Raw genomic sequence first — 24,897 nt, forward strand, 5'->3', positions numbered from 1 at the left:
CATTCACCCACCTTCCATTTCCAAAGGGCTGTGGCCTTCAGAGACATTTAAATGCTACTCTACTTCTTTTTCTCTTCCAATCTCTTTTTGCCCACACAATATAAGCTCAGAGCGCTCACAGAAAGATATTTACCAGACTGCAAACGTTTCAGAGAAAGAAATATCTACTGTGAAGACTGGCTTCCCCCCAGATTTGCAAATAATAATAAAACATTTTTTTTAAAAACATACTAATTGTATTCTTTCAGGAGCACAACAAAACCAAGACCCAGTATTTAATTTGCCAACATTTTACCAAATATAGTTAAAAAGCACATCTAGTTAAGATGTCTCCTGGGGGCCTTTCTGTGGAGATGGAGACTCCAGAGTGGACTCAGAACTCGCTGAAGGGACTACATATCCCGGAGAATGCCCTAGGATCTTCTAAGAAGAGCTAGAAAGCATGGTTTAGGAGAGGTACATGGATGGATGGTGTTTCTTTTTATGATTTCAAGCATACAATTTTATGTATGACATTTAATTGTGTGTTTTACTGTTCTTTCAAAAACTTAAAACTGTGTTGTAAATCCCTATGGAGATGTGATATTATTCTTTCACTGCTAATTTCATCTCATCTGCCATTAAATACAATGTTTTAAACAGAATCCCACAATGAGCAGCAACATCTGGAGCTGAGAGGAGTCATCAGCAGCCAGCAATTAGTTAGTGAGACCTGTCGAACCAGAGATGGACAAACGGGTCCTGGATCACGATGTATCTATATATACTATATATCTCTGTGAGGTTTACTTTCTCTGTCCATTCACCTGAAGGAACACGTAATCTGACACGAAGATAGATACAGCAGTGAGAAGAGAGCAGGTCGCCCCCTACCTGAGCAGAGAAGGGGGCCACTGAAGGGGCCAGAATGTGGGTGCTATAGTTATTAGTAAACCTGGAATAATCTTTACAGCAAAAACCACATGTAAACACAACCCTGACACACAATCAGCAGTTGACTACTTATCATCGTCCAGCAGGCACCAACGTCTGCTGTTTCTAGATATGACCCTGATGACAGAAGTGACTGAGATTGAATCATAGTAATAAAGATGCAGGTTGTAAAATAATAATAAAACACTCCCTGCTAAAAACTCCCCAAAGAGCTGAAGGGAACTCCAGTTGAATCATTCAGAGTGATCACCTAAGTCATTAAGATTCATCCTCTGAGTAACATGAATGTCTGCACTAATGATCATTTCTCAGTAGCAGCACATAAGTTAAAAACAACCCTTTAATAATTTCAGCCTATTAAACTGACTTTCTAATAAACTCTTGATTCTTGTACTTCATCTAAATTCATCACAGAAAACAATCACCTGCATTTTATTTTCTCAAGCTGCGAAATAAAGAAACTAATTTTAGATCAAACAAAACCTTTTTATTATTTTGTGCATTCACCAGACTTTGAGGGTGAGAAGTTGAAGGGGATTCCCTGAAATCATCGACGTACATAAACTTTAACAAGCAACAGGTCTTTGTTATATCACATCTCTGCTCCTCTGTTCTCTCATGCATCTGCAGTCTGATTATTAGCTTCAAGGCACACATACATATTCAGTATACACTGCTTCTCATACAAATATCTTGTTCACACTCAAAATGAAAACCATGTGCAGCAAACTTCACCCTAATGCTCCTTTGTTATTTTTCTGCCTTGTTAACATAGACAAGCACTTAGAAATATCCTCCTGTCATGTTGTGGTATTGGCACAAAAAGTTTAAGGATGATCCCAAGAACCAACAAGGTCACAGACATGAAGTGTAAAATGAAACTGTGTTTGTGACACCAGTACCAGACCAGACAAGTCACTTTGAGGGTATGTGGCACTTTTTCTATTTCCTTGTCCTTCATCGTTTGTTCACTGCAACAGTAAATATGTCAGACGTCTTCATCGCGTGGTTCATTTTAACCTCCAGTGCTCAACTTATTCTGTAGATGGAAAGAAAACAAGTTATAACCAATCATGAAGAGAAATAATAAAAAGTCAAATGTGACAGTAGATGCAGAGTCATACTTTCTTGGCGTTGTCCACACACTGCATGTAGGCTGAGGCTATGCTCGAGCAAGACAGAGTTTTTCCTGTGTTGTCCTTGTAGCATTTTAGAATCTGACTTTGCAGGTCTCCACACACCGGCTGCACGTCGAAGCGCCTGAGAGGGCAGAGGCACAGAAGTGCAAATGTCAAACATCACGCTGGTTCTGTGGTTAATGTCACCTAGCAGACAAACTACACTATTGTCACATGTGTAATGTTTAACTTTTTGCATAGGTCACTGCACTCTGTAAGCTCACCAAGCACAACAGTCATCCCAAAATAAATTTGTAGAAACAGTATTAACATAAATGACTCACGCAAAACGCTGGTGTGTCTCCTCTTTGCCCTTCTGGAAGCTCTCTGCTGTCACTTTATAAAACTCAGTGCACTGTCACAGACGTAAACACAACACACATCACCATCCAGATCAAATACCAATCAAAAAATCTGAAAAGAAACTCATATAATTCTTCTATTTCCTATTCTTATCATTATTTTTTCAAACCTTGTATAAGCAATTGCATAGGTGAGGAGGTAAAATGTAAAAACTGCTCTTTCATTCTTTCTTTTGTTAGAAAAATAAATCATTGAATAAGGTCAAATCTGTCAAGGCAACGCAGAGTTGTCTTTGCTGTGTCACAACTAGAGGCAAATTAATCACAGAGAGTTCGAACTAAAATACACAAAGAGAGAAAGTAAGAAACAACATGCACATTTTGAAGTCAATCACAGCTGTGTAATATTTTCATTTGTTTAAAACATTAACATGAGTCACATATACAGCAATTTCCAGTTTATATTGCTTTGTTAAACAGTTTAATAATCTAGGTGTAGTTTAACATTAATCTGGGTCATAGCACCACATAGTGGTAAAAACTGATCCATGCAGCTTAAAATAAATGAAAAGTATCCAAAAAGTTCATTTACCTTGGTTTCAAGTTTTGCGATGTGTTCCTTGTAGAGAGTGTCTCGTTTCTTCAACTGTTTCTCCTTCTCCTCCAGCTGATGAGCCTGAGTCCATAAACAATTTTATCACATGAAGAAAACTTCTAAAACAAAAATATATGCTCAAACTCTACATTTCACCGTTTTCTTATTAGAATAGTTTAGAGAGGGAAATTAAAATGAAGACCTGGGTGTCCCTGTGCTCAACATATTGCAAACGTGATGGTAAATCTTTCTGGACATGAAAACTACTACTACCAAAATAATGAATTTTTACTTGGTGCTGCTGGGTTTGCTGTTGCTCAGCAAAGTTACATAGCGTTGCTTAAATACCAACAACTGTTTTGTGTATCTTCTGTCCTTCATGCTTAATGTTGTATTGTCTCTTCTGACACCGTGGACAAGTCTCGGGCTGTTAACCTCAATGGGGTTTAGTTAGAGAAGAATGAAAGTGAAAGATTAAAACATGCATTCTCTCCCATCTTACCTTCAGCTCCATCCTCTGAAACAAGACAATAGGGCAAGAAAGAGAAAAAGTAAGAGGAGTCGTATTTACAAGAGATCCTCATACTCACAGTACTGTGCACAAGGTTTAGGACCTTTAGATATTAACCAGATACTGAAACAGACTTAAGCCAGAAGAGATCAAGTTCTCTAAAGTGATTTGAAAAACCTACTGTATCTGCCATGTATCCTGGAGACCCGGAGCTGCTTTAACCCAGTTTTGTTTGCTGCAGTTTCATGAGGTTGATCGATAAATAAAACACTTTGATTTGAATGCATTCCAACATTACTTTTATGGACTAAACCTTTTGCACAGTACTGCACATAAATGACATGCATGTGTTTTTTTTCTGCTCACATAAAGCTGCACCATGAGCCTCTCGTCCGCTGTCCTCATTCGCTCCTTCATGATGGCGTCCGTCAGCTTCTCCATGTGCGCCGACTTCTCCGCCTCCAGTGTCTTCTTCACCTGCTCCTCCACCTGAGCCTGAGCTGAAGCCGTGGCCTCGACCTGAGCCTGAGCCCTCATCTCCTCCAGTCTGCATATGTACGCACACATCACATGTCAGAACAGTTTCTATTGTGACCCCATGACCTCTTTCATACAGTTCATATATGATGAGCTGAAGCTGATGAGTTAGTAGACTAAAAATTCATAATTCAGCAGTAATTTTGACAGTTGATTAAATGTTTTATATATATTTTAACTAGAAAGTGAAGATTTTCTGTGATATTTATTTTGTCTTGTGAAATGAAAATATATGGGATTCCGAATGTTTGTTGGACAAAATGTGAAGACGTCTCACTGGGCTCAGGGAAATTAACATTTTTACTCTTTTCTTACGATTTGATTACATTTAATAATTAAGAAAATTATTCAAGGATTAATTGTTAGTAACAAGTTTGACACTTAATGAATAAATGTTAATTCATTTGCTGCTTCCAATGTCAAGAATTAAGTTTTAAGAGAATACTGACGGGAAGTACCTGATCTGATCTGATGAACATCATGTGATATTATGATCAAAAGCTACTCGGTGGATCTTATGATTGTTTTTCAAACAGTTTCTGCTTCTTTGACTGTATTTATTTTACCATGTTTACAGAGGAGTTTGGTCACAAAAGATTGTGTTGAGCTTGAATTAAGTTCTACTTTATGTCACCTTGTCAGACACACAATAGACCACCCCTTCTTACTGTAGCAGCAGCTCCTGTCTCTTCTGGTTGATCTCGTCCTCCAGACTTCTCTGCATCTCCTCTCTGATCTTCTGCCTCAGTTCTCCCTCCACCACTTCAGGAGAAACAGGCAACGCTGTTTGTCAGACGAAGAAAAAGAAGAAAATCAGGAATTTAGTTTTGAATTTCTATTCATCAGGAATATAATTAATATTACAAAGTTCTGGCGGATCCTCCATAGTTTGCATAAATTAATATTAAATACATTTGTTTCTCCAATGAGACTGTAAAGGAAAACAGCACTTATCTAGCACTGTCAGAATAAATGTCTATTAATTATATTAATAATTTTGAAGGAATGCGTGTGAATGTGTTTTTTAGATATTTATAGCCATTTTGTCTTAATTGACTAGACAGTTAGAGTGAAAGGTGGAGACAGAACAGGGGAAAACACACAGCAAAGGGCTGGGTCATAAATGAACCCGTGGCTGCTTGATATGTGGTACCCGAGCTACCAGGTGATGCTGTTCCAACAAGTCAAACCTGTGTCCCTGAGCTCTGATAAACCTCTACAGGCACATGAATACGTCACAACAGTAGATATCAACGTACCTTTGGCCGGTGGAGGCACTGAGGTCACTTCATCCTCAACAACAGGGGGCAGAGACAGGATGGGGATGGACTCTTCAGGAGCTGTTTCACATGGAGGTGGCTCAGACAGAGGTGGCATTACAGGCTCTACGAGGGGTTCACTGACCACAGGGGCATCAGTGGGTATGACGGCCAGCTCCACACAGTGACAAGGCGGGCAGGGCTCTTCAAAGGTGAGCTCTGGAACAGGAGGGGGGGCTGCTACTGGCTCAGGAGGAGGTGGAACCAGTGCACATGGAGGTGGAGAATCAGCAACTGGAGCCACAGCTGGAGGAGAGGGAGGTGGTAAATCAACAGCTGGAGCCACAACTGGAGTCACTTCCACAGCTGGAGGAGAGGAAGGTGGTAAATCAACAGCTGGAGCCACAACTGGAGTCACTTCAACAACTGGAGGAGGCATATCAACAGCTGGAGCCACAACTGGAGTCACTTCAACAACTGGAGGAGGCATATCAACAGCTGGAGCCACAACTGGAGTCACTTCAACAACTGGAGGAGGCATATCAACAGCTGGAGCCACAACTGGAGTCACTTCTACAACTGGAGGAGGCATATCAACAGCTGGAGCCACAACTGGAGTCACTTCTACAACTGGAGGAGGCAAATCGACAGCTGGAGCTACAACTGGAGTCACTTCAACAACTGGAGGAGGCATATCAACAGCTGGAGCCACAACTGGAGTCACTTCTACAACTGGAGGAGGCAAATCGACAGCTGGAGCTACAACTGGAGTCACTTCAACAACTGGAGGAGGCATATCAACAGCTGGAGCCACAACTGGAGTTAATACTTCAGCTGGAGGAGAGGGTGGTGGTAAATCAACAACTGGAGACACAACTGGAGTCACAACTTCAACTAGAGGAGGCAAATCAACAGCTGGAGCCACAACTGGAGTCACAACCTCAGCTGGAAGAGGCAAATCAACAGCTGGAGCCACAACTGGAGTCACTTCTACAACTGGAGGAGGCAAATCAACAGCTGGAGCAACAACTGGAGTCACTACTTCAGGTGGAGGAGGCATATCAACAGCTGGTGACACAGCTGGAGTCACTTCTACAGCTGGAGGAGATGAAACCAGTTCACATGGAGGTGGAGCATCAACCACAGCTGGAGTCAGTTCTTCAGCTGGAGGAGGCAGGACTACAGGCTTCACCTGAAGATGTAAAATCAAGCCTTCAGCTGGAGCTGGATCAACAGGACAGGATGGGATTGTTGGTTCTGGTGCAAGTTCAACAGTGGGTGGAGGTTTAACTGCTTCAACAGGTGGGGTTGAAGAGACAACAGTTTCAAGAGGTTTGACAGCAGGAGCAGCAGGAGCAGCAGGAGCAGCAGGTTCAGCAGGTGGATAAGCTAGTTTCACAGTTTCAGAGAGAAGAGATGGAGCTGAAGGTTCAGGTGGAGCTGCAGCTGATGGGGGTGACTCCACAGGTGGAGGAAGGACAAAAGGTTTGACGACTTGTTCTGCAATAGGTGGTCTAGAAGTGGGACTTTCTGGTGCTATGACGAGGGGTTCAGGAGGAGGTAGATCGACTGGCCCTGCTGCAGGAGGAGGTGCAGGCTCCAGATTTGCTGCGACTTGTGGAGAAAGTGAGGATAGAGGGGGAGGTGGGGCTGAGACAACAAGGTCAGGTAGAGGTGAAGTTTTTGTCTCTGCAGGTGAAGGAGGAGCAGGAGCTGTTGCTTCAGATTCCAGAGAAGTTGTAGGAAGGGAGTGAAACTTTACAGGAGGAGGAGGCACTAGTTTTACAGGCGGAGGAGGAGAAGCAGGTTCCATTGATGGAGGCGTGGATGGTGGTGGAGGTGAGATGAATGTAGCAGGAGGAGGTGTCAGGAGAGGCAGCATGTCATCAACAGAGGGGGCGGAGGGTGGAGTTGGCGCTGGAGATTCAGGTGAGTGTGGAGGAGGAACTCCATTCTGTGGGAGCTGAGGGCTGACCACTGAAGGCTGTTTCATCCGGTTGATGACTCGGTCTGACAGCTGGAGAGAGAAACACACATATTTATTGTGGTGAGCGCCACCTGCTGGGCTCATCAGGTGTATTTTCAAAATAGATGCCAATTAACCTTTTGTCCATCAACTAATTAATCGAGTAATTGTTGCACCTACAAAATGTGTATTGATTCATCAGTATTAACAATCTATGACAACATCACCTCTCCCCAAAAAGTGAAGCCAAAGTGTTTAAATCACCCGCTTGTGGCTGGTTGTAGTATATAAATCAAATACATTCATCTGAAAGTTTTTTTTTTTTTATCACTTTAAGTAGTTGTTATGATACTGATGTTTATTCAAGTGTGGAGAATTTAGTGACATCTGGTGGTGAAGTTGCATGTTGCAGCTGAACACCCCTCACCTCCCCCTCCACTTCCAAACATGAAAGAGAACCTGTGGTAGTCTTATGTTGACATAAAAACTCAAAAGGTGTTTAGTTTGTCCAGTTTGTTCTACTGTAAAAAACATGGCAGCCTCTGCAGAGAGGACCCGCTCCTAGTGTTAATGTAAAGTATTTAAATATAAAGGGCCCATTGTCGGGTAAAGAAAACAATAATTCATACAATAGAAGAAACACACTAGTGAAAACATCCCTAGGAATAATTTTTATTCAATTTCTGCCAAACATCCCTTTTACCTAAATCTTACACACTGGACCTTTAAATGCATGAGTTTGACATGTAATATAGTAAATAGATATATGGTATATTTACATGAGTATGAGATCTTGTTAATTGCTACACAATTAGAAAACTTAATGAGAAAAGCACAACCTCATATTTTCTCTAGTTAAAAGTTGACACAGCACAATGTCCCTGACAGAGGTCAATATAAGTCACAGATTGATCTTTGCCTATAATTACTTTAGGATTACTGACAATTTTAAAGCACATCTGAAGCACAACTATTTTTTTAAATAATAATTTAGGAAAACTAAACTGCAGCATGCATGAAATAATATATTTTAATGTTGTCTAAAGCAAAATGGTTTATTTTCTGTCAGAGGCCTTTTTGTTTTTTATAGTGGCTATAGTGACTATTTAAAAAACGATTCAGGTAAAGATGTTTAAATTCAAACCTAGAGAGGATGTAGAAAGAATACACAAGATCCAGCGGGCAAGTGTACACAATTATTTACCAGCTATTATCATCATCATCATTATTATTATTATTACTAATAAAAAGCTGTTAGTTTAGAAAATGTTGCCTCATCCATGAAGATTACTGTTGGAAATATAAAAATGAAGCAGAATGTTTCATTGTTTGATTTAGAAATTAGAAATTAATAAAAAAAAATCATCTTTTGATCCTGATTAGAAACTACTGAAACTGATCACAGGTCAGTGTTGATGCAGAAGTGGATGAAGTGTGTGCTTGACCCTTTAGTTTAAAGTCTCAGTTTCAATCCCATGCCAAGTTTTCCCGGAGCTTTCACTCACCCGGATGCCCTTCACAAAAGCTACTCCGCCTGCCTCACCCTCTTCTCGGGAGAGGTGACTCGGACTGTTCCCCCCCATCCACACCACCTCTGTAGCAGACTGTCAACCAGGAGACAACTGTAAATACTTAATCCACCAAACAACGTGGATCACACCAATCTGCTGCACACTGAGATCTGCCCTTCCCACCGCCGACCCACAACTACAGCTGCTTCTATTGGCTGCGGCTGAACAACAGCTCATCTGATTGGCCGCCTGGGTCCTACAGCCAAATGCAGTGCAAGAGAACATTGTGTTCTTAAATAAGAAATTATTATTTCTCTTAACAAACACACCCTTTGTGCAAGATGCAGTCACACCAGTTGAATAATCTATATTTGTAGCCATGTTGTCATTTTATTTTCAGTGGTGTGTAAATGTGCAGGTTTATCCACATGTCAGTCAATAATACTGGTCCATACTGGTCCATTGCACCTGAGACAATATGACAAGAACACATGAAAACACACGGTGAAAGCATCTCCATGAACTCTACTGATGTAACAGTCCTGATTTACAGCATCACACCAATGTGGGCAGTTAAATCCTCCTGATCCACAAGGAAAATTATCTGTCACTCTTATCAAATAAATACTCAAATCCAAGAACAAATGCAAAGGAAAAGAAAGTTGCATCACAATTTGGCATCTACTTAGAAATGACTACTGTTACTGTTAGGTGATATTCTGTGTAGTAAATTGACCATCATACGAATACGTTATCCAAAAAAACAAAACCAACAACGTATTGATCCTATTAACTTATTATTCTGAGAGCTACACTGTTAAAAAACATCAGTGAGCGACACTGTGACTGAAATTAAAAATGAAAATAGCCTCTGTGGTGTATTTTGATTACCACAGACACCAACATTATATAGCATATAGATCTTTAAATGTTTTTAACCTTTGAAAAATATGATATGTTTTTGTGAATCGTATTTAAACCAACAATTGATGCAAATTTTACTTCAAACTGTTCTTCACAATCTCCTCGAGCAAAAAGTGAGATAGTCATTGAATGAAAACACTTTTAAAATCCCCAAAAATATTCAATTTACTGTGACACAAACCAAAATCAGCAGCGAATTTGAGAACTTTATCTCTTTAAAAATTGACAATTAAGCAAATTAATAATATAAAAAACTTATCACACTAATTCTTGACATATCAAATTTTAAGTTGATATGATAAAATAGTTGGTATTTAAAGGTCCTGGATCTCACATTCAGAAAAGTAGTTATTACTGAAACCAGAGGCCATTGCATGAACTGCAGTCAGTGTCCTGTTACTAGCATTCACTCTGTAACTAGAGCTGAGATCCTACATACAACCAAAATAACCGTTTTCACCACAACTCACATTTCAGTTCACATTTTCAAGTTTCAACAAAAAACAGTTTTTATATAGTGGAGTGAGGTCAGTGGACTAAGGTGTCTGTACTGAGCAGAGGTGGTTTGAGACAACGATGATGTTAAACTAACGTCAGATATGAGCAGATGAGAGCAGAAGGACGTTAGACTGTAGTTGAGTCACAACTAAAGGTAACAGGTTTAAAAGAACCTTAGCTAATGTTGCAGTTACCACTGTGGGGAATGGGAAAGGCTTTGGGCATAAACAGATAAGAATAAACATGTCATTCCTAATTTTTCCTGGGAAATGTTCCTGGAGTTATTTACGTTCGAATCAGGCCACAGGCAGTTAGCAGATAACAGATGAAGATCATCATTGACATTCATTTGAGGAACGGTTTCAGTTCTGTTTTTGCTCTCCACCAACTCCCGAGGGAAATATCAGCTTATTTAGCTGCTGAACTCTCCACTATGATCACCAGCCAGTCAGTGACTGTGTCGGCTGCATGACGCTGAGCAGGGGATGTAAAGTCATTTTAGAGTTTTGTGGTTTAAACTGCGACTGAAAACACTGCTGATGGGAGCAGAAGTCAAAAAGTTCAGTTACAAGCAGTAAAAACTAAAATATTTAACTGAATGAAGCCAAAATGCTGCACAATTGGGTGATTAATCTCTGAGTGACCTCTTTCGGTAACAGCTCATGTGATTCATTAAAAATATTGATCGTGTGATCAATATAAAATAATGAAGCCTAGAACCAGGTCTGGAGAGGCCTCTGACACAGGAGTCGTTCCCTGGACCTCAGGTCCAAAAAGCTCTTTGGGCTGAGAAGTGACAGTTTTGAGCGGTGAACTAATACATTGTAGGTTTTTGTCTTTTCATGTAATTTTAATAACCAAAAACCAGAATATCACCACCCATTAACCTGCTGTATGTTTCTGAGTGTGTGTGAGCTTTACTATAACCAAAAATAAATGACTTCATAAAAACTGCTGGAGGGCAGCTGACCCAATCCGAGAGTCCAACACAGTGGCTGTATTTCAAGTAGGTCTGTCTTCACTCCGCCTTCTTCTCCTTGGCGCTTGGTCCGCGCAGAGCCGTCCGCACACTGCTCCACACCTCCGTGTACAGCAGAGTGCCCAGGAAGACCACGGCGGTGCCCACCCAGTGCCAGGTGGTGAAGGGGTTTTGGAAGTACATGATGGAGAAGATGAGGCTGAGAAACTTCCTCAGTGTCACCACCAGAGTGACGGTCAGTGAGGCACACTCGGTGGTCAGGATGAAAACGCCACGGATGCACACGTACCTGAAGACGCTGGTTAAGGTCTGCAACAAGAGTGTCATCATTATTTTTGTGTTGGTGTCACATTTACATGATGTTTTGTGTGTTTCGAGTGTATGGCCACATCTATGAGGAGAAAATCTAAATCTAAAATCTTTAACCCTAAATAATGTAATAAATTGTGATTTTATCCTCCAGAGCAGTGATTCTTGAGCTTGTGACACGGTATCATGGGAGATAGTGGAGTTTCAGAGGTGAAAACCAGATTATCTGCTTAATGATTTACCAAAGCAAATTATAGTATTTCTCTACTCTTGAGGAGGTTTTTTCTTCATTTACACAGTATATTTAATGTTCTCACCCCGTCAGTTTGTTCGTTGATTTGTTTATTTGTTTGTCAGCAGGATAACTCTGACAAACAGATTTTCATAAAACTTGATGGAGGGATGGAACATGAGTCAAGAAAAGAACCCTTTAAATTTTGGCACAGATCCAAATAAGGAGGAAGATCCAGAATTTTTTTAATCTTTCACATTAATTGGCCCTAACACTCAGCTGTACTTAATGACGGACATGTCGACAATTAACAATGAGCTTTTGTTTTGGCAGGATACTGTGTGATGACGTTGATCAGCAGATAGAGCCACATTATTGGCACAGACACTCCAACCACAGGAACCACCGCAGGAGCTGCAGAGAGGAGATGCTTATTTACATCAGTGTGAAAAGTGAAAAAGTCACAAACATTAACGTTTCACCCCCGACTCACCGCTCTGACTGAAGAGGACGCAGTGGTGGTAGATGTCTGTGGAGAGGAGGAGGAAGCCCGGCAGAGGGAGGAAGTGCTGAGAGAGAAAAGAAAAAGAGACATTTACACAGCGAGAGACAGAGGCTTAGAGGAAGCTTGAAGTTTCCCTGCAGGCATTTGAATGTGTTGTGCACGTCCTGCGTGTCCGAGCAAGAACAACACTCACATTATAGAAGAGAGCCTCTTTGGAATGTTTCCCATACTGCTTGTACAGCGTCTCCTGGAAAATACCCATCCTCGCAGACATCAGGAGAGCAAAGGTCAACATGCCGATACCTACGAGAACAGAAATCCTTCCATTAGCAACACTGCTTATTCTTTGAGGGTCCTGGGAGAGAGAAGCCAGACACAACATACAGGAATAGAGTCGCTAATCAGTCCAACATGCTTGTGATTGGACCGAGAGGAAGCTGGAGTACACACAGGAAATCCAGGTATGTGGAGAAAATACTAACTCATAAAGAAAGGCCTTGACTAAAACAGGGACTCAGACCCTACTAGTTGTGAGGTGAGAGCTCCAACCGCTGAACCACCATGCCGCCGAAGAGCAGAAATGAAAAAGAAAAACTTTGGTTTTACCACTTGGGAAATTGTTTCACTTGTGTATGTGTGTGTGGTCTGAGTAGTCCTCATGTTGTGGGGACCTAAATCTCATTACACAGTCACATTATGGAGACTTGTCCTCCTTGTGGGGACACGAATTAAGTCCCCTTATTGTCAATCACAAGTCTCGAGGAAATCAATGTAAGTCAGTGTAATGTCCTCTGCTGCCATGGAGACACGACTGTGTGTAGTGTAGTTGAGATCAAAATGAGAGCTGAGTTGTAAGATGGGTTGTGGAGTGAACCATTCATACTAATGAAATAATAATAACCACCATGGAATGATGTTGTAATATCTACTGAAAACTCATCATGCTGATGGGCCTCATTTTTAACTGTCCCTCAGGCCACTTGTTAACTTAGACATTAAAACAGCTAACAGCAGCTGAGAGCTGAAAACAAATGGTTGGAAGAGTCCGTCAACAATCAATAATAATTAGCAATAATTCTGATTTATCATTAATCAATTACCAAAGTTTCATGAGTTCCAGCTTCCTTGTCGTGCAGATGTGTTGATTTTTTTCTCTCTTGTATGACATTGTAAATAAAACATCTCAACTATTCTCTGGCAATTTATTGACTGAACAATTAGCTGATGAATAAAGACAAAAGCTCATACCTCAGTAGATGGTGAAAATCATCATCATAACCCCCGACCCAAATAAAATGTAATTTTGTGAGTCAGAACTGACCTATGAGCCAGCGCACGAAGGTGTAAAATCCCTGCTCTCCTGATCCCTCAGAGGCCACATTCTGCAGGAAGAAAAACAAGAGGTCACAAAAAGTATTAGCAGTTGTAAAAATTGCGTATATTGAGTATATTCAGACAGAAAACTGTGCATTGTGTAAAAGCATGTATTGCATGAGAACCAGGGACTGTTGTGCAGAGGACTCACCACTTGTTTGGCAGACATGATGGTGCAGATGAATATTCCAGCTGAAACTAAAACTATAGACAGATATTTACTGGCTGAGTACCTGCAGAGAGACAAGGTGGGACACAAATAACTACAACACTTCTACACGTGGGTGCACAGTGATGGTGCAGACGAGTGTCAGAGGACACATTGGTACCTTTTCTTCAGGATGATAATCCCCAGGATCATGTTGGCGATGAGGGATCCCTGCGGAGAAACAAGCAGCGGGTCAGACTGAGGTGGAGGTGATGGGTGGGGTTTGTGTGACAGGTGAAGCTCGTACTGATCTGAAGATCATGTGCAGCGGCATGGCGATGTTAAAGTTGAGAGCGTAGTTGTTGATCACGCTGACGGTGAAGAACATTGTCACCATGATCACATAGTTCCTGCAAAAAAACAGGCATAAGAGGTTTGTTTTAAGTGTCTGTTTATCTTTTCTACAGCGGTATATTCTTTTCAGTTTATCCTGTTCCTCTAGTTTGTTTTGGGTTATTATTTGTGTAAGTTAATTTTCTGCAAAGTTAAAAGCCCCACAGTCCACATTAAAGGGAGCTCCTCTCTCCCACAGAAAACTCCTGAAATCAGAAGCAGTCATCAGTAGTCAGGCTTAAAACGTCACAATATCACAATACTGTGATTGGGCCTCTGACCTCTGACCCCTCTGGGAGAGGTTGACATTCACCTGATGGGGATTGTGGGTTTCTTCCTCCCGAAGTTGGTTTGGAAGATGAAGCCTTCCAACGCGATGAATAGAAACTGAGCGAAGGTGACGATGTTGCCGCATCCTGGAAACTGTCTAAAGAAAGAGAAGAAAACAACAACACTTGACTACTTATAATATGTTGTTTATTTACTGTCTGGTTTCCTGTGGAAATAAGATGACAGGTATTTTACAGTCATGTCAATCACTACACTCACTGTTGAGCAATAACTGTAATGAATGAAAATACAACTTTCTGCTGCTCCCAAACAAACTCTGAACCACAGTGAGATTTGAAACAAAGACTGAAATCTAGGTTTTTAATGTTGATTGATTGATTTTTAATCTATGTGGAAATATACACATTTCAAGAACGAGATGTGGTTGAGTTGCTAAATGGAATTATTCACACACTTCCCTCAATCTACAGGCTTGTGTTCCCCTTAGAGATTTTAAACCTTTACCATGTTTTTAATAAATCTTCTTCTGACTGTTTTTATTCATTTATTTGTATTGTGTTGTTTTGTTGTTGCTGGTGATTAATTGTTTGTTGCTGTAGTGAATGTTTCTTGAAGTCCTCAGGCTTCTCTTGGAAAAGAGATCTTGATCTCAATGTGACTGCCTGATTAAATACAGATTGAATAAAAAATGATTCTGACCTATTTAAAGTCATCAGGGAAACTTTCTCACACAAATAACTTGCAGGAAATAGACGGTTTGTGCAACCAGGAATGATTCATTCTCTCGTTTGACTGGAAACATTAAAACCAATTATACAACCTGAGAAGCATGACGACACTACTCTGCGCCTCGTGCACAAGTTCATTCCCAGTATCCACAGCGGGGCGGATGCTGCAGGTTGAGGGCAGACAGACGCAGGTGACAACAACATGACGCCGGTGAAGTGATCAGAAGTTTGCCACTGACCTGACGAGCAGCTCCAGAGACACCACGTTGCTGCAGCACCCGACAAACACCAGGGCGATGGCGAACACTGTCGCCATGGTGGCCGCAGAGAAAAGACGCGTCTCTTTATGAAGCGCTGGGTGATCGGAGCATTTCTGCAGACGAGCAGCTGCGCGAAACCTTTCCTGCTTCCTCGAAAACTCCACGTCCGAATGCGAGATGGTGCTCTAAGTTACCGCGGGCGCTCATGGGAGTTGTAGTTCGCCTGTGACGTCGCTGGTAAAGGAGTCCTCAGCGTCCTGCTTGTCTCATGCCCGGCTGGTGAATCCGCTGCGGATGTCCTCAGGAGTGAAAATCACAGGGAGATAAATCAGAAGGAGAATAAATGAATGGGTTGTGAGCAGCACGTCACTGCGCAGTGCGTGCGTGGCGTGCTGCGTCATCGGTAGAGAGGCCTTCAAGACGAAGAGGTCTCACTCGGACTGAATTTATAAGCACCAGCAGAAAGAACAGGAAATGGCTCACCCATGGGCTGTACCCGTTTAGCTGCTGCCTAACTATATTACATCTATGAATGAAATCTCCTTAAAATTCGATCAAGGTGCACCACATTGCACACACCTCCAAATATACAGTAATTAATTACGTATACAGTAATTAATGATGTGATATTGTACAAATTTATTGTGGCAGATCAGTGAGACAATTTGAACTACTTCATGTGCTTTAAGTGGTTTGTCAATATCAGTTCATTATATATTCAAATGTTTTGTACCATGTTATTCTCTGTATACAGTTATTTATGTTACTGACACATTTTCTTACTGCTACTATTGTATACTGTTATAACTGCTTTCAGTGTTTTTTTTTTACCCTGTTATATTCTTTCAATATTTTACACTTATATAGAAGATGTACGTATCTTTGACTGGAGAGAGAAGACCCCAAACATTTACAAACAAAGCAAGGGACAATAATATAGCACACAGCAGATACAAAACAAACAAGAGAATAAAGTAGGGACAGAAATAAGTAAAGACAGAAGTTACAACCTTAGACTAGACAGAGAAAAAAAGAGAGAAAAAATAGACCAAACTGTTAATAAGTAAGGAATGAAGGAAACACAACAGATTATGGAACTGATATTTGAAGGTAATTTATTCCAACCACAAGCATGAATGCCATAAAGATAAAATAAAGAGGCTCTGATCAGAGCTTCTTAATGAGTAATAAGGTGTACTAGTAACAAATAATGTTTAATCAATGAAGAAAGTCCGAAGTAATGAAGATGAAAATAAATGGAATGCGATTAATAAAACAAAATTAAAGTTTGAGCACAAACACGAGTGCAGGTTGTAAACAAGCAGCTTCCTTTCATAGACGATCTTTGCCGGATAACGTCATGACGTGGCTGTGGGGGACGTGTCTGTGGAACAAACCGCTGCTCCACTGCTGCGGAGGCATCAACACTTTCGTGAGCTTCAACGTTCAAATCAGCGGCTTTGATCCGCTGAGTTTCAAGTGCTTTGATCGTCTCTCCAACTGACGTCACCATGATCTCTCTCACAGACTCTCAGAGTAAGTTCAGCTCGAGCTGTTTCTCTGCTTTGTTTCTCCAACCTTTTCAATCCGGTTCATGTGTGAGGATCAGAGCCCAAACGCTATTGGCTGAGAGCAGTGTGACGTCATGTATCAACGTCATTGCAACTCGTATTAAAATAAAGTTTACAAATAAAGTAGTAATAACTTATATATATTTTATGTTATATGTATTCATAACATGTTATATGTTTTACTTTATATGTTTTCATTATTTCATTATATTTTTACGCTACATTTTCATTATTACATTGTATTTTTACTTTATATTGTTTCCATTATACTGTTCATACAGGCTCCTAGTTTTTATTCAGTTCCTTCATTCAATAAAACTTTGTTTATAAATATACAATGGTCCTCGCTATGGAAGGATTACTGGAAGAGCCCAGTGAGCACAGGGCTAGTTTTTTTTTATCACACAGATTTTCATTCAGGTGCTTGTTCCTGATAAGATGGTTTTAATAAAGACATCATGACTGACAACTGATTCTGATTAACAGTTGGTCATGTTCTTGCACAGACTCTGGCTCCAAATTACGTGTTTGGCACAAGATGGCAGCGTTCTTATTTCTAACTATTGGACAGACAAAATGATCAGTCAGAAGACATGCTTTAATTGATTAATTGGGAAAAAAGATCAGTTAGTTAACCGCTTATGAGTTTAATCATTAGTTTTATTTATGTTCTACTCATTAAGTTTTATAGTGACTAATGCTCACTCCACATTTTGCTCAGAGTTCTGTTATCCATTGTTTGAAAACTGTCATGCTCCTCGTTATACTCCACAGCTGTTGCTTTGACTACAGAAGTTACATTTTTGTTTTGATAATAGTAATATGATATAACCATGTGTAAGCTCCAACTACTCTTTTGTCTCTTAACGTCTCCAGAAATCGGCATGGGGCTGACAGGGTTTGGCGTGTTTTTCCTCTTCTTCGGGATGATGCTGTTTTTCGATAAAGCTCTCCTCGCCATAGGAAATGTGAGTTTATCACTTATCTCAACACACTGTCAATCATCTCCCTTGTGTTGACTGAAAGATGTCTTGACCCGTGATTGTCTCTGTGTTTGTTGTTCAGATTCTGTTCGTCTCTGGTTTGTCCTTCGTCATCGGCCTGGAACGCACGTTCAGATTTTTCTTCCAGAGACACAAATTCAAAGCCACCAGCTTCTTCCTGGGAGGAGTGTTGGTGGTTCTGATCGGCTGGCCGATCGTCGGTGTCGTTCTGGAGATCTACGGTTTCTTCCTCTTGTTCAGGTCAGCTGGAGCAGACAGAAAACAAACTCGTCATTTTGTCATATTCTTGAATGAATGTGAACTGATTTCCCCTTCACCTCATTCTGTGTAACAGGGGATTCTTCCCGGTGGCAGTGGGCTTCATCAGACGAGTTCCTGTGCTCGGCTCTTTGCTCAGTTTACCAGGGATCAGTACTGTGAGTATCACGTTGAGCAATTAAACCATGAAAAAATGAGCATACATTTAAATGATTAGAGATTCACAGAGTTGAGGATTCATCACGTTCTGCTGGACGTGCCCACTCATGGTGGGAACTGCTTTACAAATAAATCTGAATTTAACTGAAGTTGTTCATGTAGTTGAAGCTGAGCTGACTTAAATATTCACTTTAAAAGATGAATGTGCTCTACTCTTGTTGATGTTACTATTAGTTATACCATTATTTTTTAATAGATTATTATTTCTATGATCTACAACCAGGCAAATATGACCTGTATATAATTTAGTGGTTTCTGAACCTTTCATCGTGGTGAGAAAGAGTTAACGTCTGTGGAAGAAGCTACAGTTGAGATATGTCTTTGTCTACACATAGTAGAATTGTGTATCAAATATAACAGGTAGGTTGTGACTGAAATGTGAGTGTTTTTCTCTCGTGCCTCTTCAGCACAGTGTCTCTGTTGTTGTGAACTCGGCCTCATGGGATTCTCCTCTGAATCTGTTAGTGTGTGAGGCCTTCACAGGTTCATAAAGACAGTCAGTGTTCAACATGATCCACTCAGTGTAGCTCTGTGCTGAATGTGATACACTGTGACACACTACTGGTCTCAGCACAGTTTTACAAATCTGTTGCCTCTTCAGAGAAACACTTTTATTGTTTCAGAACCAAGTCTGTACAAAACAATTGTAAACTAAAGGAGAAGCAGAATTGTATTGAACGATTTAAAGTTTTTTATCTGAAGTGAAGACAGACACAACTAGAATGTTGTTAAATTTCAGTCAAGCTGCATTGAATTTCACACGCTTATTGATATAAGTCCCCTTAACATGCCTGATCCAAGAGTCTTTCCCTGGGAAAACAATGAAAATGTTAAATATGTTTCTCATAATGTTCAGAGACATTTCATCCTCCCACCAAGTTTCATGGAAATCTCTTAAGTAATCTTTGTATGACGTGATCAGCAAAAAAGCAAAAGGACAGAGGCGATAACATATTCTCCTTGGAGGTTATTATATCTATCAGAGAGTTAGTGCATAGTATTTCTATCATCTTTAAAAATATACAGTCTACATCTGTGTGTGTATTTTCTCTGTGGCCTGTAACTAACCCTGTTTTGTCTTTTTCATTTTCAGCTGGTGGATAAAATTGGTGAGAGCAACACGATGGTATAACAGTGGGTTGTTTCCTATTGGAGGAGAGTTTCAGTATTTATCGTAGCTTCTAACGGTTACTGTATATTTTGGTCATTGCCACTCGATGACTGTGAATCATCATTTATTTTTCTGCACAAAGTTCGTATGTGGACATTTGACTGACGGGAAGTTTCGTCTGTCGGATGGAAACAGTTTTGGACAAAGTTACCAGGATAGATGTTTTTATTTTAAAGGTTGGAAGCAGGTCTCCCTTTTTTGGATCATTCCAGTCTTGATATTTATGGACTGAAAATGTGGGACCACTGGATTAACTCACAGGAGAGTCTGGGGCCTTTTACAGCAGCAACTCCTGCAGATCGTGCCTGAACACTCACTGAGAGCTTTTTTTCTATGACGTGTTACTGGAGTTTTGTACGTTACGTGATGAGGTGGAGCTAAATGTCACTGGGGCGAAGAAACCTCCAGTGTTGTTGGTTAAAGGTAGAAGAATCTTGTTGTGGAGATGTTTTACTGTAACTTTTGTAAATTCAAACTTGAAATAAACTGACTTTCATACATTTTTTGTGGTTTTTTTTGTCTTAACAGTTTTAAATGTGTTTGTTTGTCTGTTTTACCTTTTTACTCCTTCACAATGGTACAAGGTTTTGTTTCCCAGAGTTGTTGGAATACTCAAAAGTTAAAATATAATTCTCATTTCCACTGAAATATACAACTGTTACTTATCTGCTCCTCGTAGAATTCTTTTTTCCCCACTGTATTTACAACAAAGTTGCTCTCACTCTTTTTTACATTAGTCCAGACTGGACAAACTAAACACTTGAGTTTTTATGACAACAGAAGCTGCCACAGGTTCTCCTTCATGTTTGGAAGGGGAGGGTGAGGTGAGGGGTGTTCAGCTGCAACATGCAACTTCACCACTAAATATCACCACATTCTCCACACTGAACCTTTAATAAAGTTTATGGTTAAACTGTAAAGAAAACTGTAAAAAGCCTTGGTTACATTTCTTTGTCTTAAAGGTTTAATAACAACATCTTTGGAATTATTGCTGTTTTAAAAAAAAAGAAAATTCATATGTCTAAATATTGGTATCGGTACTCACATTTTATCTGCAGAGGCCCCCATACATCCATATTGGTTTGGGGGGCCACTGTTCCCCTGAGGGACATATACTGACTGCAGACAGATGGACAACTACTACAAGCATGAGCGAAAAAACACATGAGCGAAAAAATGACAACAGCGGGGCATCAGAAAAGATCTACAAACAGATGCAAAATTACCTCAAGGATTTTGCATACCTTGCCAAAACGAACACTCTATCATACACTCATAAATATCAGACTGATAAACACGCCTGAATACATGATTCACAGGGAAATCAGAGAAAATGTCAAAAAATAAGTGGGAAAAAAAATCCAGGGTTTGCCAAAATGTAACAGTTTCTTTTTTGACCCATGTCCCATCCTCCCACCAAGTTCTGTGTTTTGCTGACAAACAAACTAATGGACAGAACACAACATGGTGGAAGTAACCACATTTATTTGTTTTCTTTTCTGGGTGTGGAGGTTGGTGGGTCCATTGCCTTCTCTGTTCACGACTCTGAATGTCGGGCTGTGTTATAAAGTGCTACTTGTGTTTTGAACTCACATAAATCCTTCAGCACTCGATGTACAAAAGTTACTTTTGCAGTAGACAGGTAATGACTCAGGCATCTTCTTTTTATAGAAAACATCAATAAATTGAGAAATATCTGCAGCTTTTACACGACCTCCAGCCTGAGGCGTCCTGCAGGTGTCTACGCCCACAGACAAGCTGTCATCACGTCAGCTCCATTCATAAAGTCTCGAAGTGTCGACAGTGACCCAGTGAAGCTGCTGCTGCTTTAATGAGCGACTTCAAAGTTTCAGAATCAGACGTGTGTGTGGTTAATGAGCAGCGACAGTTTTGATAGCACCTGTCATCCTCGTCAGCTGAAATACAGTTTAATGTGTGACGTGATGTAGTTCAACATCAGCCCCATCACTGACGCTGGTGATGAGGGGGATTCTTTTGTTAAATAATCAAAGAGAGGAGCACTAATCCAACATTTAAACACAAACTGCAGCCAGCAGGAGAGTAAATTACGGTAAGCTAATAATATCATTATTATCATTATTATTAGTTGTTGTTATTGATGTTGTTTTCTTATTCCATTCACCAGATATGAGTTATGATTTTTCTTCACGTGTGAATTTAAATCTTTTTATATATTTATACTTTTTACCTGAAGGACCAATATTTACAATCTGAATGTAGAATATAGACCCTTAACAGATGGTCTAAAATATATTTATACCAAATGTTTTGCACTTTTAGTTGCAATATAAAGGGAAGTGGTGATGATAGATAATATAAATTATTATTATTATTATTATTAACACTTTCACTTTCTCCAAACATTTAGTTTGCTTGTATGAATATATGCCACATTTTAATTCATTGATTTTAGTGTTATTTTACTTTTAATGTGTGTGTTAAGTGTGTTGATATAAAATCTGTGTTTTTGATCATTTTGCATGATTAAAAGTGGTTTATTACACTGTAATTAAGTTGAGTATTTAGGATCCCACACATCGAGGCTGATTAACAGATTAATGACAATAATATGGAACAACACAGCTGCATTAACCTAAAATATAGAATAAATCAAAATATCACAATATCTAGAGAAACTACATGATCTGGTTAAGTATTAAGTGTGTATTAATCAACACTTTAAATGTCCTGTATCTATGTACACTTGTCATAAACCATTTATTAAATGTATACACACTGTGGACATTAGTGTTAGATATATTTTATTGGATTATTTGCTTGGCTAATTAATGTCTTGTAAAAGAGGAGCAGATTATATAAGATTATTCTTCTTTCTTTTAAAAAAATGAGGGAAATACAAATTAAATGTTTTCAACTGATGGGAAAATATAAGTTTGTACCTCATTTTTTATTATTATCAGTCATTCAATTTGTTGAATTTTAAAAATCGAATGTCATTACAGAGTTCAACGATGTCTCTGATAGTCTCGTTGTTTGTGGTGACGTTGGTGACTCAGTGCTGGACGGCTCCACAGGTGAGTGGCAGCTCATATCTCTGGGTTTAATAATGAAAGTGTAGAAACATCAGTGTGAGATGATGCTGTGTCGTGTGTTGTGTTGTCTGACTGATTTTCCAGAGGAGGAACTGGACTCCTCAGGCCATCTTATACCTGAAAGGAGCACGTAAGAGCACATTCCCAACACAACTTCTCTGTTTTGAGTTTTCTTCCACAGCAGCTACATTGACATGAGGCGGTAAACACAAGTGTCGCTCATCGCTCTCATTAGAGCTCATTATCTCCTTAATGAAAACCTCATTAGTGTGATTAGTAGCAGATTTGTTTACATGATAAAGATGGCTGCTGTGAAGTGTCTGCACAGAGAGAGGAAACCGTGTTGGTGTTTTACAGAGGGACACCGCTCAGTGCTGCAGCGAAACAGCAGAGACAGAGATGACACTTTACTCTCAGGTGAGTTTAACATGTAACGCAGACATACAGATTCCTTACAATTAAAAATATTCATAAATAAATCACATTTCAGTTTCACTGTCAGACAATCATACAGTAATTTAAAGTTGTGTAAGCAGTATTCTCTGTATATTTGTATAAAGGTAAACTAAACGAGTGGCTTTAATAATATTCTGCTTAATTATTTACAAATCCTTTACAAAGCAATAATAAACCATTACAACATCTGGGTTGCCAGGTTGGGAAATGTCTCTCGCTGGTGTTTTTCTTCCTCCAGGGCGACACTTGTTTTTGAATTAATAACCGGAGGGAGGTTTAACAAACTGGCAACAAATGGCTTATAACTGAAATATGAATTGATGATTATATCCACTCCTTAATTCAATTTCTCAGAAAAAGTTCCTTGTTAGAAAGTGGAATAAAAATATCATTCGTCTGAAACTAGATATTTATCTCGTAAAATTTAATGTCAGCTTTCATATTTCAGAACAATTATTATTGGAAACTATCAGGTTGATCTTAAGTTATAGTCTCTCCTCATATATATGTGATAGATGTTTGCATGTTATTTATTTCTAGAACATGTTTTAACTGTAGAGTTTCTTTACCAAATGTTTATGTTGTGTGTCTGTATAGTGACTCACAAACTGAGAGGTGATGAACTGGTGTTATCCTGGGCCTCATCCGTCCTCCTGCAGCTTCTGCAGCGAGCCGTGGAAGGAGGTAAAACCCTGAGAGACGTCACTAACATGCTTCCTGACAATCATCTATCATAAGTTTATTTTCCCAAATCTGTCTTTTCTTCCTCAGGTGGGAACCAATTAGACGATTATCCAGACAAAGAGGAGCTGCATTTCAACTATTTGTGATCACATCATAAGTTGTTTCTTCTTTTCTTATATTGTTGCATTTTCTTGTATTTATTATGTTTTATATACATCTAAACATTACTGTTGCTGACCTGAATTGAAATTAAATGTGCTAGATGAATAAAACTGCCTTACCTGTGAGCTTTTATTGTTAAATTCTGAGCCGTGTTTAATTTATTGTGTTTATCTGTATTCTCCTCAGAGAGATTTACAGTGTGTGTTCAGCTTGAAGGAGATTTCTGCCTTTTACTGTGGTTCAACTTGTCAAGGGAAAAAAAAAGTTTGTCAGCTTGAGGCGACAATTATGTGATTCTCACCGCACAGTGATCAACACCAGGCTAAACAGTCAGACATCATCACATTGTCCACACAGGGGTCAATGGAGGAGTCGGCCCACTGAGTTTTATTAGACAGAGCAGCTGGACCCGGTCGTGAATCGGTCAAACACCGGTCATCGGGGGAACAGAACGTTTCACCCTGATTTTTTTTAACATCAATCAGAATATTTGTACATGTAAGGGCTCTTGAATTAACAATTTATGAAAAAGAAACCATTCAAATATTGAAAAAAAAATCACCATGAGAATTATTGAATGGAGATTTTATAATCTGTCATTTAAATGATCTTTTATAATAAAGTAGTTACAGAGATGTAACTCTGATTTACAAATCTACATTTAGACTTGAACTGTTGCAGCTAATTTTACATTTGTTTACAATAAAAGTGACTCAGACCCAGATCCAAGTTTGAGAGAAGAAATATCATATCTAAGGATTAATGTTCTGCAACACGAGTTTAAATCTTCTGCCAAATCAATTGAGGTTAGATAAGAAGCCACGCCTCATCTAAATTGTTTAGATGAGGTGACAGTATCCTGCTG

The 24,897-nt window shown here is 39.7% G+C and overlaps 4 protein-coding genes across 5 annotated transcripts; 2 read left to right on the plus strand and 2 right to left on the minus strand.

Annotated features, from left to right (window-relative positions):
- Positions 1–1,398: 1,398 nt before the first annotated feature.
- LOC109624626 (uncharacterized) lies at positions 1,399–8,996 on the minus strand. Of its 2 annotated transcripts, XM_069528248.1 has the most exons (9): positions 8,787–8,996; positions 5,316–7,332; positions 4,725–4,839; positions 3,886–4,066; positions 3,511–3,525; positions 3,006–3,089; positions 2,396–2,466; positions 2,058–2,193; positions 1,800–1,972 (listed from the first exon to the last, which is right to left on the minus strand). In XM_069528248.1, the coding sequence occupies exons 1-9, from the start codon at positions 8,862–8,864 to the stop codon at positions 1,949–1,951; spliced, it is 2,721 nt and encodes a 906-aa protein (XP_069384349.1). In that variant the 5' UTR covers positions 8,865–8,996; the 3' UTR covers positions 1,800–1,948. The 2 variants fall into 2 exon arrangements, with proteins under 2 accessions (XP_069384350.1, XP_069384349.1); XM_069528249.1 differs by lacking the exon at positions 3,511–3,525 and having other exon boundaries at positions 1,399–1,972; positions 8,787–8,995.
- Positions 8,997–9,160: 164 nt separating this feature from the next.
- Positions 9,161–15,811, minus strand: slc35b4 (solute carrier family 35 member B4). The gene is made up of 10 exons (XM_020079198.2): positions 15,413–15,811; positions 14,468–14,581; positions 14,069–14,171; positions 13,943–13,992; positions 13,765–13,846; positions 13,561–13,621; positions 12,433–12,542; positions 12,228–12,303; positions 12,073–12,148; positions 9,161–11,482 (listed from the first exon to the last, which is right to left on the minus strand). Exons 1-10 carry the CDS (start codon positions 15,487–15,489, stop codon positions 11,233–11,235), a joined length of 999 nt encoding a protein of 332 aa, XP_019934757.1. The 5' UTR covers positions 15,490–15,811; the 3' UTR covers positions 9,161–11,232.
- Positions 15,812–16,793: 982 nt separating this feature from the next.
- golt1bb (golgi transport 1Bb) lies at positions 16,794–20,156 on the plus strand. The gene is made up of 5 exons (XM_020079199.2): positions 16,794–16,969; positions 17,881–17,972; positions 18,070–18,248; positions 18,343–18,424; positions 19,579–20,156. Exons 1-5 carry the CDS (start codon positions 16,945–16,947, stop codon positions 19,615–19,617), a joined length of 417 nt encoding a protein of 138 aa, XP_019934758.1. The 5' UTR covers positions 16,794–16,944; the 3' UTR covers positions 19,618–20,156.
- A 1,449-nt stretch (positions 20,157–21,605) lies between these two features.
- Positions 21,606–24,148, plus strand: LOC109624137 (spexin prohormone 1-like). The gene is made up of 6 exons (XM_069528878.1): positions 21,606–21,727; positions 22,641–22,712; positions 22,815–22,860; positions 23,088–23,147; positions 23,784–23,870; positions 23,958–24,148. Exons 2-6 carry the CDS (start codon positions 22,650–22,652, stop codon positions 24,014–24,016), a joined length of 315 nt encoding a protein of 104 aa, XP_069384979.1. The 5' UTR covers positions 21,606–21,727; positions 22,641–22,649; the 3' UTR covers positions 24,017–24,148.
- The last annotated feature ends 749 nt before the right edge of the window (positions 24,149–24,897 follow it).

This window comes from Paralichthys olivaceus, chromosome 7 (genome assembly GCF_024713975.1).
Source record: "Paralichthys olivaceus isolate ysfri-2021 chromosome 7, ASM2471397v2, whole genome shotgun sequence".
Lineage (NCBI taxonomy): Eukaryota > Metazoa > Chordata > Actinopteri > Pleuronectiformes > Paralichthyidae > Paralichthys > Paralichthys olivaceus.